Source organism: Oncorhynchus clarkii, chromosome 32 (genome assembly GCF_045791955.1).
Source record: "Oncorhynchus clarkii lewisi isolate Uvic-CL-2024 chromosome 32, UVic_Ocla_1.0, whole genome shotgun sequence".
In the NCBI taxonomy this organism is placed as follows: Eukaryota; Metazoa; Chordata; class Actinopteri; order Salmoniformes; family Salmonidae; genus Oncorhynchus; species Oncorhynchus clarkii.
Genome location: NC_092178.1, coordinates 30,971,437 through 30,986,811, shown reverse-complemented (window position 1 = coordinate 30,986,811; position 15,375 = coordinate 30,971,437). Strand labels below are relative to the sequence as shown.

The 15,375-nt window shown below is 43.8% G+C and overlaps 1 protein-coding gene across 3 annotated transcripts in view; it reads right to left on the bottom strand.

The window, feature by feature from the left end:
• Positions 1-15,375, bottom strand: part of LOC139391821 (semaphorin-6D-like) — a 134,069-nt gene that overhangs the window by 26,862 nt on the left and 91,832 nt on the right. For all 3 annotated transcript variants that reach the window (XM_071139389.1, XM_071139390.1, XM_071139391.1), the window contains 9 exons: positions 6,334-6,555; positions 4,474-4,588; positions 4,203-4,260; positions 3,295-3,351; positions 2,667-2,768; positions 1,788-1,878; positions 1,350-1,472; positions 1,023-1,111; positions 87-304 (listed from right to left, as the gene is read on the bottom strand). In XM_071139389.1, the coding sequence (XP_070995490.1) occupies positions 87-304; positions 1,023-1,111; positions 1,350-1,472; positions 1,788-1,878; positions 2,667-2,768; positions 3,295-3,351; positions 4,203-4,260; positions 4,474-4,588; positions 6,334-6,469 (989 nt within the window). In that variant the 5' untranslated portion in view covers positions 6,470-6,555. The remainder of the gene's footprint in view (positions 1-86; positions 305-1,022; positions 1,112-1,349; positions 1,473-1,787; positions 1,879-2,666; positions 2,769-3,294; positions 3,352-4,202; positions 4,261-4,473; positions 4,589-6,333; positions 6,556-15,375) is intronic.

Here is a 15,375-nt window from a genome sequence, read left to right as displayed (position 1 = left end):
TGTGTATGAAAGGGGTATAAGAAATGTATGGATATTGGCGTTGATGGAAGAGTGCCCACCACTACTTTCTTGGCCACTAGGCTAACCTGTTAGCTTGCGTAGTAAACACTCCCACCACCGCGGGGCGCTGGTTGATCTGTAGCACGTTGGTAAGCGACTGCAGCACGTCAAAGTAAAAGAACGAGTCGCCGGGCACCGAGCAGTTGAGCCGCGCCTTCAGGAAGGAGGTCCAGTAGCGCTCTAGCACCCGAGGAGAGCCGCCGTTGTCGTTCTTACACACCCGCGCCACACGAGAGAACACCACCTTGGAGCAGAACCAGAAAATTATACAATATAATAGAATAGTGCTTTATTATCCTAGGCGCTCTTCTCCCGACCCCTTGAGACAACAAACATGACTTAATAGGCTTGAAGCAGCACAGGATCAGCCACAGTGCTGGCTGTCTGGGGTTAATAAGTGCCTTGCTCAAGGACACAACAGTAGTAATGTGTACTGGAGATTCTGTCACCAGCTGTCATCTCATTTTCAACTTCTCGATTCTTCACCATAGGATTTCAATCCGCAACCCTCTGGATGCACTTACGCCTATCTAACCTCCAGACTAACCCCCACAAATGGACGTTATTTCCCATTCGTAATAGCTCAGTGGTTCCGGGACATAAGGCTGCAGACCTGTCATTATAGCTCATATCCTATGTCCAACCATAATGGTGCCTTCATCTTTCAAAAAGACCACCAGGAATTCAGCTAAAACTTTGATTAATTTAGGAAATTTGTTCCCAACTATTCTCACAAATAAAAAAGTGACACGTGACTGTGTCTCAATGTAATCAAGGTATGAAATTACTTATTTTTCAATATAATCTCTTTTTGGGCTTAGTTGTAGTCAATTTGCAGTGTAAAAATTATTAGAATTATGTTTCGGGCCTCGACCATCCGCTCCGACAAAAATCGGCCCCCGGCTGAATCTAGTTGGCTACCCCTGTCATACATCAATCTTATATAAGTGACACCCTCTTACCTTGCCCAGTGTGGTGTACTCCACTGCAATCTCACTGAGGAAAAAGTAGACATAATTTCCATACTCGATCGCATGGTGGAAATGGGGCTCTAGGAAGACAAGGAGACACACACAAGAGGGGAAAAGTGAGAGTTGAGATTGAATTAAAGTCATTATGGTGAGTCATACTTTTCTGGGGTGTATCAGAGATGGAGTCACTGCTGTTCAGGCATTTGTTCCAACCCAGTACTACCACCTGATCCAACTAATTAAGGACTTGATGACACGGTGATTGGTGGTGTAAGAGCTACACATCCCCAACCAGGACACAAAAGTAATGTGACCAACCTCGGAGCCACTTGGAGTCGTACTTGACGGTTCGCAGGACGGGGCTGTCGTCGCCAAGACTACGATAGATGACAGCGTCGCTGGCCAGGAAGTCGGTCATGGTGGCAGAGTAGAAATCCCCGCCTGAAAAATAAAGTAAGTAGAGAGAATATAGTAATTAATAAGTACAATAGTATAGTAGTAATACATAAAGTCATAGTAAAATACCAGAAAACATTTTCATAAATAATGCTATAAGAATGCTCAACTGATTAAGCTAATATTTACTATAAGCTAGGTACAGACTTTTATGACTCATCGATTTAACCAAAAGACTAGGCTTCCGTCTCGACCTGCCTAAAAGGCCTTACATTCAGTCTTTGGACAACATATTATTTGCTAATGGACTACGGACAAAATTTCATTTCAAATTCTACATTTACAAATTGAGCCACTCACCAGCAAAGAGGCCGAGGTTGGATTGACCCGACTCGAAGGGACAGCGCGCCTGACCCACCACCTCTTCGCCAACCTGCTCCAGGGTGGTCATCTGTGGGAATGAGAGGAGACTGTTAGTTCTCTGTTGCCATTGTGGCTCTGGGCATGGACTGAAACCTGCACTGCACAAACCCCTTAACTCCTTTACCTCCGCTGCAACATTAGCTGAATTGCTAACACAGCCATTGCTATTGCTAGCACGGCTGTGGACGTTTAGCCCCTCGCTGGCGCTCATAAATTACCTGGCTGCCTCTCCAGTCCCTCATGGGACGGTCTCCTAGTTGTGGCTAAGCAGGAGTTGGACTCCCTGCCCCCCCCCCCTCCCCCCACACACACACGCTAGGAAAAACAAAACAACATCTGTCTGGTTGGCTTCACCTCACTCTGCCTTCAATGAGCTCCAATTAAGTAGTTTCTAATATTAAATGACAAGTCCTCTTTCTTGCCTTTTCAACATAACTTCACACTATTGCACGTATGCAAATTGAATTGGTAATTGTATTGAATGCGAAAAACAGACAAATGTGTAATGTCATCTTGACTTTTATTCAATTGTGAGTCATGAGTGAACAAACCGACTGCTCGGGAAGCAATTATACCTTCTCAATGCAAGAGGTTTGAACACACAAAGGCTTAGCACTCAAGAGGGGGTGAATGAAGAGCCAAACTGTGGCATTGTGATAATGACTAGCTCGTTGTCTCTGCATGCCCACCAATCAGCAATCACAGCTTTATAATTGGAGTGACATTAACAAACGTCAATCATGGCTCTGTCGAATCTAAAGGTTTGATGAAAGAAGTTAACAGCACACATCAACACCTAAACTCACACACACGTACCTTGTAGTTACGGCAGGTGGGGTTGAAGGCATTAGTGCCGCAAGCAAATAGGGTCTCGTCGTTCCGCGGTACCAGCACTTTGACATAGTTGTAGCATTCATCCTGGAAAAACACATAGGCTCAGTCAGTATCACTGGGAACTCATGTACTATAAATACATTTGGAACAAGAACAGGCTGCCATAATAAAATAGCGCTGATGCATTACTCGTCCTCACAAGATAATTATGGTGCCTTTGAAACCATCTAATTATGTTATAGGGTGCACTTACATTTTTTAAATGTAACCTTTATTTATCTAGGCAAGTCAGTTAAGAACAAATGAGTATCTACAATGACAGCCTACCCCGGCCATACCCTAACCCGGATGACGCTGGGCCAATAGTTCGCCGCCCTATGGGACTCCCAATTGAGGCCGGTTGTGATACAGCCTGGAATCAAACCAGGGTCTGTAGTGACGCCTCTAACGCTGAGATGCAGTGCCTTAGACCGCTGCGCCAATCGGGAGCCCCCCACTTATGCTGCTAGGGAGTCGACTCTACCACTGAAGAATACCAAGCAGTAGCTAGTGTGTTCTCTCCTGACCTTAACATAGACACACATAGAACATGGTGGAGAAAGATACTCACGCTGTTTCTACCCCTCACGGTACACTTGGCCACATCCTTGGACCTCCATGTCAGCTTCTGCAATACATGAAAGGGGGGGAAACAAAATATGACACCACACCATGCTCTAGACCAGGGGCATTCGGTCAGGCATTCGGTCTTCAATAAGGTCCGGAGGGCCGCATTGAAAATTGGTTGTACTTCCTCGCCTTCAATTTGCTAAAAATGTTCCTTTTTCCCATAGCTTTCATTTTGGTGATTAGTAGCGAGCTGGACACAGTCAAGAAACGGTATGAATGTAGGTCTATTATCATTTATACACAGTTTCCATTTGGTTTTAGTCATTTTAAAGTATTATGAAAAATCACCGGATTGGAACCCCAAATGCCGGGTTTAGCCGGCATCTAGAGAAAGCGCCACCCCACCACACATAGGGTTACATGAAAGAGCCTGATGCAATCACAGAGTGCGTTCATGTGGCCATAACCGGTCAGAGGCCTCTCTGTGACCTTTGGGCAATCTTTGGATCTACCTGCTGAGAGCCTCGCTCGACTTCGCAACCCCATCCGGAGAAGTTGTTTCTGGGAAGCTGATATGAAAAGGGGCTTCCACGTAGAACTACTGCCATATTGGGGTTACCCTCGAGGGTCCTCCGGGTGGGGAGCAGCCAAGCTAAGGGCCATTGTTTGCAGGCTAGTCCATTAGTGAGGAAAACTCAGAAGAGGCCAGGCTACGGTACTTCTAAAAACAAATATAATTGACATTGCAAATAAATGATGGGTACTTTGGTGTTTAGAATATATATTTTTTTAAATCAAAAGTATGCAGTAATAAACCACATGGTCATGTTAGTTCCTGCTTGTATTATGTCGTATTCCATCTTGCATAGCCATGTGAGGTTTGATCGAATGTTTGATTATGTAACTTACCAGCTGGGGGACGAAGTCGTCACCAGCTGTGGTCAGGTTTACTGCAAAAACATGGTCCCTGTGGGGTAAAGATTAAGATTTAGTGTCATGGTGTTCTGTGCACAGTCTCATAAATAAAAACAAACTAAGGGTTGGTTTCCCGGATTCTGCATTGAAAAACCTTCAGTGTCTGGGAAACAGACTCTAGTTTGGTCAGTCTGGTAGTGATGTTTTATTGGTTGTGATTGTTAACATGTGGACCAGAACGGAGGCAGTGAATTGGCTGACTGACCTGGCAGCGATGTAGAGCATGTGGTTGATCCTCAGCATCCTCTGGAAGTCCAGGCCTAGTCTGATTGTGTCGTTGTCCGACACCAGCCCCTGGAACCCTGGGTACAGGTAGGAGTCTACAAAAAGAGAGAGAGAGACGTTGAAGATAAGAGTAGCTGAATTATCACATATATTTCAAGATTTTTCCAATTCGTGACCCCAACTCCTGGACAGCTCACAGCTTTACGGGAATGACTACTATCTCAAGTTGTCATTTATAATTGGTAATCCTGCTTGGTCCTGACAGGCCTCATTCTGGTGTTTAAATCTTTAATTACGTAGTATTTGTTGTATTTTCTGTTGCTTGTGGCAATAAATGGATACAGTGTAGGTTTGCAGTCGCTAAACTAAACCAGTCACTCTCTGGTCAGGCACGCTCCCATTCTAGTCATGTCCTGTTCTTCCTGTGAACGGTATCCAGGTTCGGGAGGCCTGGCTTGTTTCTAAAAGGTCAGACTAGGGGAAAGTTAATGAACAGAAACCTCTGCTAGTCCCTGCTCTCCTGCTCTAGCCGTCTGTGTCCAGTCCTGGGTCTTGTTCATTAAGGCACGCAAGAGAAAACGTGAGGGTTTCTTATATTGTCTGTTTTCTTCCGTTTGGTGCCCAATGAACACAACCCTGCTGAAGGGTAAATAGAGGTTTGATAGAGGCATAGTTTATTTGGCTTGGGATGAGTGAGCTAAGATTTTTAAAAAGTGTCTGCTATTGTATTTCTGTCGTAAGCAATTTGCATAATGGCAATTATTAAAGCATATACTGTAGCTGTACGATTAAACTCAATTCATCTGCCCGAAAGGCTTTGTTTGGACAATACAACAGGAAATCTGATGACTAGGCAAAAGTGTTCATTAAATGATAAGACTGTTGGCATTTCGTCGATGGCAAAGACGGCGTCAGCTCGCAACCTGCAGAGTGAGGAGCCGAATACGCTCTAACCCTAAACAAAATGCCCTTGAGAAGTCCACTCTCACAGTTAGTCTAGGTAGGTCTGATGGTGTCGTTTCCACTGTTCGATAAGTCAGGAGATATATCCGCAATGGATCTGCTTCAAGGTGTTACCTACTACATTCAACAGAGATGCGATGATATCAGTCTGAAATGTTCAGCATTTTACCTCGACTTTGATTTGTGCATACCGATAACACACTGTAAACTCCCTTTCGTTCTTTGTCCCCCTCTCTTTCCGAGATTCCAAGCTGTTGACCTAGCAAACCAACACCCATTCAATGCCATGATGCCAATGCCTCAGCGACTCTTTCCTTTGCCGCTCTTTATCCTCCTTTCTCACACCAATAATGTATTAGACCTGCCCGGCTCATTAACTATCATGTAAACCATACCTCCTGTAGCCGATAGACCCACATATAGTGGAGTACTTTAGGAAAACAATGCCCAACACCCACTCAAAAATCAATGATGGCCATTTTGAGTGTACATCTCTGTTCATAATCTTATTTGGGGTTTAATTTGCACAAGCCATTCATCCACACTCATCTCCTGTGCAGGCCAAATATACAGACTGAATTCCTGACTTTGGTCCATCAATGTTTTAACAAGGTAGCATTAGGGCTCTGAGCCAGCCTTAGGCAACGCAAATAGGGAATCTGTCTCCTTGCGTGCTGCTGGAGACAAATACCACAGCAGTCTTCCTCCCCTAACTCAGTGGTAGATCTATATGTCACATCATATTAGTGCACTCTAACTACCAGTCTCGTGCTACTAAATGAATCCCCTTATATCACTGAGGAAAAATATGTAACATGGCACCACTTGGCCTTTAAAATAATTTTAAGCCAATCAGGGGGCTGGTGGGACTACTCACGCTCCCATCGGACAACGTTGATTGGCTCCAGGTCTTTTGGGAAGGGCGGGGCTGTGGCTGAGGTGGACAGTAGACAGGAAGTGAGTGTGAGGGCTGCCAGCAGGAGGCGCCACCTCGTCCGTTCCGGAGGGACCATCTTCAAAGAGGAGAAGGGGGGTGGGTAAGCAGCAAGTGGGGATTCAGCAAGTCATGGTGTGTAGCTCAGATCCACGGGGGCCCTGTCTGTGGAAGGTAAGATTGAAGGAGAAGAGAGGAATTCAGTTCAGTCAAATGAAAAGGGGTCAGAATACAAACACATGTTGTTTGACTCTACATGATGAAAACCCATTTCATATCTCATACTGCAGATATGTAAATGTTCTGTCAAATATGTAATTGCTCAACTTAGGACATTTTCTCAATTGGCTAGTGGTTTTCACATATTCATCGACTATAATGAACACATTGAGGAATCGAAGTCTATTATTTGAATGATACAATTTCAGGACAAAAGATGCATTTTTAGCGTGCATTATCTAAGCAAAAAGCTACCATTATGATTCATCATAGCGTAATGGCATTTAAAGGTAACACAGGAGCTCAGATCTGGGAGCAAAACAAAATGGATTCATCATTACAATTTGGAAAGTAATGCACAAAAATAAATCTCACAGGACAATTGATTTATGTGATTGTGTATATGTTCTGGTCTATCAACTCATGACACCGGCAGCAGTCCAGAACTCGTCAAACTAATCAAAATGTTAACACTAATAAGTAAAATAAATAAATATCCAAGGTCAGACTGACACCAGGCTGTTTAGTCAGAAATATTAATGATCAACTTCAGGCTGTCTGCTTTCGTCAAAACAATATCAATGAGGAACGAACAGTTCAGGCTGGAACCCAGATGGTCTTAACGGCTGCTAATGTCAACATCTGCCTCTTAGAGTGCTAACATACTAAGACACACAACCAGAGTGATTGTGGGAAAGGTCATTCTGTCGGAGATACAGTACACATCAGTCCGATGGACCATAGAGATGCATTCATCTACATTTTTAATGAGTCAGTCCCACATTAAAAACCAAGTAGATTGCACAGAGCAAGATATACATGTTTTACAATTACTAGGGTAACATACTTGGGTATCATTCTGATTCTCTGACTCTTTCATGAGGAATACTGGGAGGAATGCTGCTAGCAAGAGGAAATGAATCCTTAAGTTAGGCCTGATTCTACACACACTAGAGACAGGACGTTAGCATGCCGCGCTAACTATATACCCACCCAAAGTCAACAAACAACAGGAGCACTCGCCATCAATATCAATTAGCCTATGCCATTCTCGTTTAGATTCCGAGCAGGTGTTGTGCTTAGCCGCGAGGTCAGCCAGTCATGGCCCCCCGCTATAAATTATAACGATTAGCGTCTAGTCGTGTTTACAGCGTGGCTCGCAGTAGCCTCTCTACTCTAAAGGATTACACCCACTCAGACACTAAATACCTACTGCTTCACTACTGTCAGACTGTAGAGAAAGTAATGGATGATGAGGCAACCTGAGTTGTCATTCAATCGATGTTTGGGAAAGTAAGTCTGAGATAATGTTTGTGATCACATTACACAAAGAGGGGAAGTGTTCAAAACTCCCCCCCCCCTGACTAGCATAATCAGTACGATCCATCACAGGTACTGTAGTAACTGCAATGTTGTTTTCCAGGCCAATATCATAAAACAAAAAGAAACAATGTTGTATATTTTTTCTGGGTAAGCCAAGGTCATATAGGGCTCCTGAGTGGTGCAGCAGTCTAAGGATCTGCATCTCAGTGCTAGAGGCGTCACTACAGACCCTGGTTCGATCCTGGGCTATATCACAACCGGCCGTGTTAGGGAGTCCCATTGTGCGGCGCACAACTGGCTCAGCGTAGTCCGGGTTAGGAGAGTGTTTGGCCGGGTTAGGCCGTCATTGTAAACAAGAATTTGTTCTTAACTGACTTGCCTAGTTAAATAAAGGTTAAATAAAAAAAATATAGTATGACTGTGTGAGCTAAGGCCCAGCTGATTTCAGTCCACCTTCAGCTGACCTCGCAAGCGACTTAAGGAGCTAAAAGTGAGAACATGCATTCCCATTTTCTCCAATAGAGTGGTTGCTACAGCACTGCTAAGAGCTCCCAGCTGGGAGACATAGACCCCTGAGACAAAAACTCACTCTAGCTCTTCAACTGGTTCTCTATTGTGGTGGCGCCTGCCTGGGTTGTGGCAGTCACAACTGTGGGGAGATATTGCAAGAGATCAGAAGTATTGTATGAAGCCGCAACAGGAGACGGCTGAAGCCATCTTGGATTGATTTAAGCGGTTTGCTTCTGTTTGCTATGCTAAGTGTTCTAAATGTATAAAGACCTGTCACCAGAGATTAACAATCAAAAGTTTAGTATTTGGTCCATATTCCTGACTAAATAAACTTTGTGACTCTACAAACTCTACAAATATGGGAACAAATACTACAGTATTGACTACTTTAATACACTAAGTGAATTTGTTTAAATACGAGATACACCATATATACAAAAGTATGTGGACACCTTCAAATTGTGGATTTGGCTATTTCAGCCGCATGTCCGAGCAGCCGCATACAAGCCTAAAATCACCATGCGCAATGCCAAGTGTAAAGCTTGCCGACATTTGGCTCTGGAGCTGTGGAAACGCATTCTCTGGAGTAATGAATCACGCTTCACCATCTGGAAGTCCGGCAGACGAATCTGGCTTTGGTGGATGACAGGAGAACACTATCTGACCCAATGCATAGTGTCAACTGTAGAGTTTGGTGGAGAAGGAATAATGGTCTGGGGCTGTTTTTCATGGTTCAGGCTAGGCCCCTTAGATCCAGTGAAGGGAAATCTTAACCCTACAGCATAAAATGACATTCTAAACGATTCTGTGCTTCCAACTTTGTGGCAACAGTTTGGGGAAGGCCCTTTCCTGTTTCAGCATGGCAATGCCCCCGTGGACAAAGCGAGGTCCATACAGAAATGGTTTGTTGAGATCGGTATGGAAGAACTTGGCCTGCACAGAGACCTGACCTCAACCCCATCGAACACCTTTTGGATGAATTGGAACGCCAACTGCGAGCCAGGCTTAATCGCCCAAACTCAGTGCCCGACCTCACAAATGCTCGTGGCTGAATGGAAGCAAGTCTCCGTAGCAATGTTCCAACATCTAGTGGAAAGCCTTCCCAAAAGAGTGGAGGCTGTTATAGCAGCAAAGGGGGACCAACTCCATATTAATGCCATGATTTAGGAATGAGATGTGGTGTCCACATACTTTTGGCCATGTAGCGTACATAAAGTGCTTTCATTCCTAAACAGTGAAACAGATATGTATGAAAATACCCTCAAATAAAAGGTGACATTCTGTACCGTTGCCTCACATGAAACATTTTTTATAGATTTCGTTTTTTTGGTACTTATACCCTTTTTCTCCTCAATGTTGTGGTATCCAATTGGTAGTTACAGTCTTGTCTCATCGCTGCAACTCCCCTACGGACTCGGGAGAGGCAGAGGTCAAGAGCCGTGCATCCTCTGATCGACAAATCAACCAAGCCGCACTGCTTCTTGACACAATGCCCACTTAACCCTGAAGCCAGACGCACCATGTGCACCTGGCGCCCATGTCAGCATGCACTGCGCCTGGCCTGCCACAACGTCATCCCTGCCGGACAAACCCTCCCCTAACCAGGATGACGCCGGGCCAATTGTGCGCCGTCCCATGGGTCTACCGGTCGCGGCCGGCTACGACAGAGCCTGGACTCGAACCCAGAATCTGTAGTAGCACAGCTAGCACTGAGATGCAGTGCCTTAGACCACTGCGCCATTTGGGAGGCCCGAAACGTTTGATCTCAAATCCAAAATGCTGGAGTATAAAGTTAAATGTGTTGCTTCACTGTCCAAATGCATATGGAGGAGAGTGTAACTAGAGGTTATTCTGTTCAAGCAAAAAGTTAGCTTCCCTATGTGGAAAGGGGACCAACTGCAGGAATGAACTATGAAGCAAAATCCTGGAAGGATGTGCAGGCTTTAAAAAGGAAGAGGAGATATGGCTCTCCCCCTGACATTCCACAAGAGGCATGGGTGTCAGTCACCCTACCGCTCAACTTCTCAACCCTCTCACTGCGGTCACTGGCGCACACCAGGGGTTTTGGAGCAATCGGAAAACCCCACTTAAGCTGAGACTGATTATGGTCCATGAAAATCACTCCGCACGCACCCACCAGCTTCACAATTACCTAAATACATCTCTGTTATGTACATCATAGTCCCAAAACCTCCCCTGCACTTTTGGTTTGTCAATGCATGGGAATGTGGCTCCTCAAACAGTGTGTAATTTCTTTCGAGGGACCAGTCCAATTTGTTTTCAGTCTTTTTTTTTTACTGTACTCTCTGCTCTGTGAAAAAAAACTATGGAATCGGGGATCGTTTCCCGCAGACTAAAACGGTGCCTTGGTTAAAAGGGGTTACAATGACACACAGACAAATAGTCTCCAATATACAGACCACAACACGGGTCGATGCACTCATGTTTGTTATTAGATCTAGAGACTTTAGAGTTTAGGGAATTGCTTCATTTCCTCTCATTTGCAACCCATATTACTGCAAAGGCTGAGGGTAACACCTGGTTTGAAGTCAAAGGCAAAAATTATAGTAGGGGAGGGCATCATGCTACATCAAGGAGTCACGGCATTTGTGAGTTTGTTAGTTAGTTAGAGAGGGGAAGAGACAAATTTGAGATCCGCATCCGGCAAAAACAAAGACTAACTTGGTTCGGTTCAGGCTGTCTTCCTATTTGACGAGCTTGCCTACGGTGGGTGTGTGTCATTCCATAGCATTAGATTACTCCCTGCTTTGACAGCAAATGTTCATTCACATGTACTTACGTCACTGTTATTCACTCGTCATTTGCAGTTTTTCTATGCAAACTCTACAAAACTCTCGAACACCCCACATATCTAAGCTAGCGTAAACACAGCACCTCAGGACATGCAATGTTATCTACAGTGGGGCAAAAAAGTATTTAGTCAGCCACCAATTGTGCAAGTTCTCCCACTTAAAAAGATGAGAGAGGCCTGTAATAGGTGCACTTCAACTATGACAGACAAAATGAGAAAAAAGAATCCAGAAAATCACATTGTAGGATTTTTTATGAATTTATTTGCAAATTATGGTGGAAAATAAGTATTTGGTCACCTACAAACAAGCAAGATTTCTGGCTCTCACAGACCTGTAACTTCTTCTTTAAAAGGCTCCTCTGTCCTCCACTCGTTACCTGTATTAATGGCACCTGTTTGAACTTATCAGTATAAAAGACACCTGTCCACAACCTCAAACAGTCACACTCCAAACTCCACTATGGCCAAGACCAAAGAGCTGTCAAAGGACACCAGAAACAAAATTGTAGACCTGCACCAGGCTGGGAAGACTGAATCTGCAATAGGTAAGCAGCTTGGTTTGAAGAAATCAACTGTGGGAGCAATTATTAGGAAATGGAAGACATACAAGACCACTGATAATCTCCCTCGATCTGGGGCTCCACGCAAGATCTCACCACGTGGGGTCAAAATGATCACAAGAACGGTGAGCAATAATCCCAGAACCACACGGGGGGACCTAGTGAATGACCTGCAGAGAGCTGGGACCAAAGTAAAAAAGCCTACCATCAGTAACACACTACGCCGCCAGGGACTCAAATCCTGTAGTGCCAGACGTGTCCCCCTGCTTAAGCCAGTACAAGTCCAGGCCCATCTGAAGTTTGCTAGAGAGCATTTGGATGATCCAGAAGAAGATTGGAAGAATGTCATATGGTCAGATGAAACCAAAATATCACTTTTTGGTAATAACTCAACTCGCCATGGAGGACAAAGAATGCTGAGTTGCATCCAAAGAACACCATACCTACTGTGAAGCATGGGGGTGGAAACATCATGCTGTTGTTCTGCAAAGGGACCAGGACGACTGATCCGTGTAAAAGAAAGAATGAATGGGGCCATGTATCGTGAGATTTTGAGTGAAAACCTCCTTCCATCAGCAAGGGCATTGAAGATGAAACGTGGCTGGGTCTTTCAGCATGACAATGATCCCAAACACACCGCCCGGGCAACAAAGGAGTGGCTTCGTAAGAAGCATTTCAAGGTCCTGGAGTGGCCTAGCCAGTCTCCAGATCTCAACCCCATAGAAAATCTTTGGAGGGAGTTGAAAGTCTGTGTTGCCCAGCAACAGCCCCAAAACATCACTGCTCTAGAGGAGATCTGCATGGAGGAATGGGCCAAAATACCAGCAACAGTGTGTGAAAACCTTGTGAAGACTTACAGAAAACGTTTGGCCTCTGTCATTGCCAACAAAGGGTATATAACAAAGTATTGAGATAAACTTTTGTTATTGACCAAATACTTATTTTCCACCATAATTTGCAAATAAATTCATTCAAAATCCTACAATGTGATTTTCTGGATTTTTTTTCTCATTTTGTCTGTCATAGCTGAAGTGTACCTATGATGAAAATTACAGGCCTCTCTCATCTTTTTAAGTGGGAGAACTTGCACAATTGGTGGCTGACTAAATACTTTTTTGCCCCACTGTATACCTAGAGGGTCCACAAAGAAGTTCTGTAAGCACAACACCAAGACTAACTCTTCACTGCTTGAATAGATTCAGACGGGCTTGAAAAAACATTTGTAATTCAATTTCTGGGACCTCTGGGTTGTAGTGAATTGAGGGGGTGAAAGGTTTTTACAATGCAGGAGCAAAGGAAGGAGAATTGGGGGCTTTGCCACTCTATTAGCTTAAAGACCTTGGGGAAAAGCTACATGCTCTTAAATCTGATTTGTGGTGATCATGGCTTAAGAATATAATCTTAAATGGGAGAGGGACAGCTTGAGGGTACTGTAAAGTGTAACTATCACTGGTTGGAAAGACCACCTTGAGGCTTAACGTAATCATTGACCTTCAATTGGCCAATTGGCACCTAATGTCGTGACTTATTTTAATGCTACCGAGGCCTAAATGCTCCTTATCTTCCATTCACAAAACATGTCGCCCAAGCCTAGCTTATACAGTTGAAGTTGGAAGTTTACATACACCTTTAGCCAAATACATTTAAACTCAGTTTTTCACAATTCCTGACATTTAATCCTAGTAAAAATTCCCTCTCTTAGATCAGTTAGGATCCACACTTTATTTTAAGAATGTGAAACGTCAGAATAATAGTAGAGAGAATTATTTATTTCAGCTTTTGTTTATTTCATCACATTCCCAGTGGGTTAGAAGTTTACATACACTCAATTAGTATTTGGTAGCATTGCCTTTAAATTGTTTAACTCGGGTTAAACGTTTTGGGTAGCCTTCCACAAGCCTCCCACAATAAGTTGGGTGAATTTTGTCCCATTCCTCCTGACAGAGCTGGTGTAACTGAGTCAGGTTTGTAAGCCTCCTTGCTCGCACACGTTTTTTAAGTTCTGCCCACAGATTTTCTATAGGATTGAGGTCAGGGCTTTGGATGGCCACTCCAATACCTTGACGTTGTTGTCCTTAAGCCATTTTGCCACAACTTGTAAAGGAAGTATGCTTGGGGTCATTGTCCATTTGGAAGACCCATTTGTGACCAAGCTTTAACTTCCTGACTGATGTCTTGAGATGCTGCGTCAATATATCCACATAATTTTCCTGCCTCATGATGCCATCTATTTTGTGAAGTGCACCCCCACAACATGATGCTGCCACCCCCGTACTTCACGGTTGGGATAGTGTTCTTCGGATTGCAAGCTTTCCCCTTTTTTCTCCAAACATAACGATGGTCATTATGGCCAAACAGTTCTATTTTTTGTTTCATCAGACCAGAGGACATTTCTCCAAAAAGTACGATCTTTGTCCCCATGTGCAGTTGCAAACCGTAGTCAGTTTTTTTATAGTGGTTTTGGAGCAGTGACTTCTTCTTTGCTGAGCGGCCTTTCAGGTTATGTCGATATAGGATTTGTTTTACTGTGGATATAGATGCTTTTGTACCTGTTTCCTCCAGCATCTCCACAAGGTCCTTTGCTGTTGTTCTGGGATTGATTTGCACTTTTCGCACCAAAGTACGCTCATCTCTAGGAGACAGAACGCGTCTCCTTCCTGAGCGGTATGACAGCTGCGTGGTCCCATGGTGTTTATACTTGCGTACTATTGTTTGTACAGATTAGCGTGGTACCTACAGGCGTTTGGAAATTGCTCCCAAGGATGAACCAGACTTGTGGAGGTCTACAATTTTTTTCTGAGGTCTTGGCGGATTTCTTTCGATTTTCCCATGATGTCAAGCAAAGGGGCACTGAGTTTGAAGGTAGGCCTTGAAATACATCCACAGGTACACCTCCAATTGACTCAAATGATGTCAATTAGCCTATCAGAAGCTTCTAAAGCCATGACATAATTTTCTGGAATTTTCCAAGCTGTTTAAAGGCACAGTCAACTTAGTGTATGTAAACTTCTGACCTACTGGAATTGTGATACAGTGAAATAATCTGTCTGTAAACTGTTGAAAAAATAACTTGTGTCATGCACAAAGTAGATGTCCTAACTGACTTGCCAAAACTATAGTTTGTTAACAAGACATTTGTGGAGTGGTTGAAAAACGAGTTTTAATGACTCCAAGCTAAGTGTATGTTAAACTTCTGACTTCAACTGTACGTACGTACGTACGGTCAATCGAGAGCAGGGGTTGGAAGCAAAATTATTTTCCAAATAGCTTTGTTCTGAACAGAAGCTTAATTTTTTTTAGTTCCACAGTTCCGACCCACAAAATAAAGTTCTGAACAGGCCCAAACTCCAAAAAATGAACATTTTATTTATATAGTTCCTTTCTGTTTTTTAAACCTCAAATCTTTATTTTTACATTAAGCTTGACATTACATTTACTCACGAATCAGTGTGGATAGACACAAGCTATAGCCTAGTTGTTTATATGCGTGATGGACAGATAAGTGTAAGGCGCGAGATGTGACTGAAATTTTGCGGGTGGGGAGAGAGCAAGAGAGGGTGA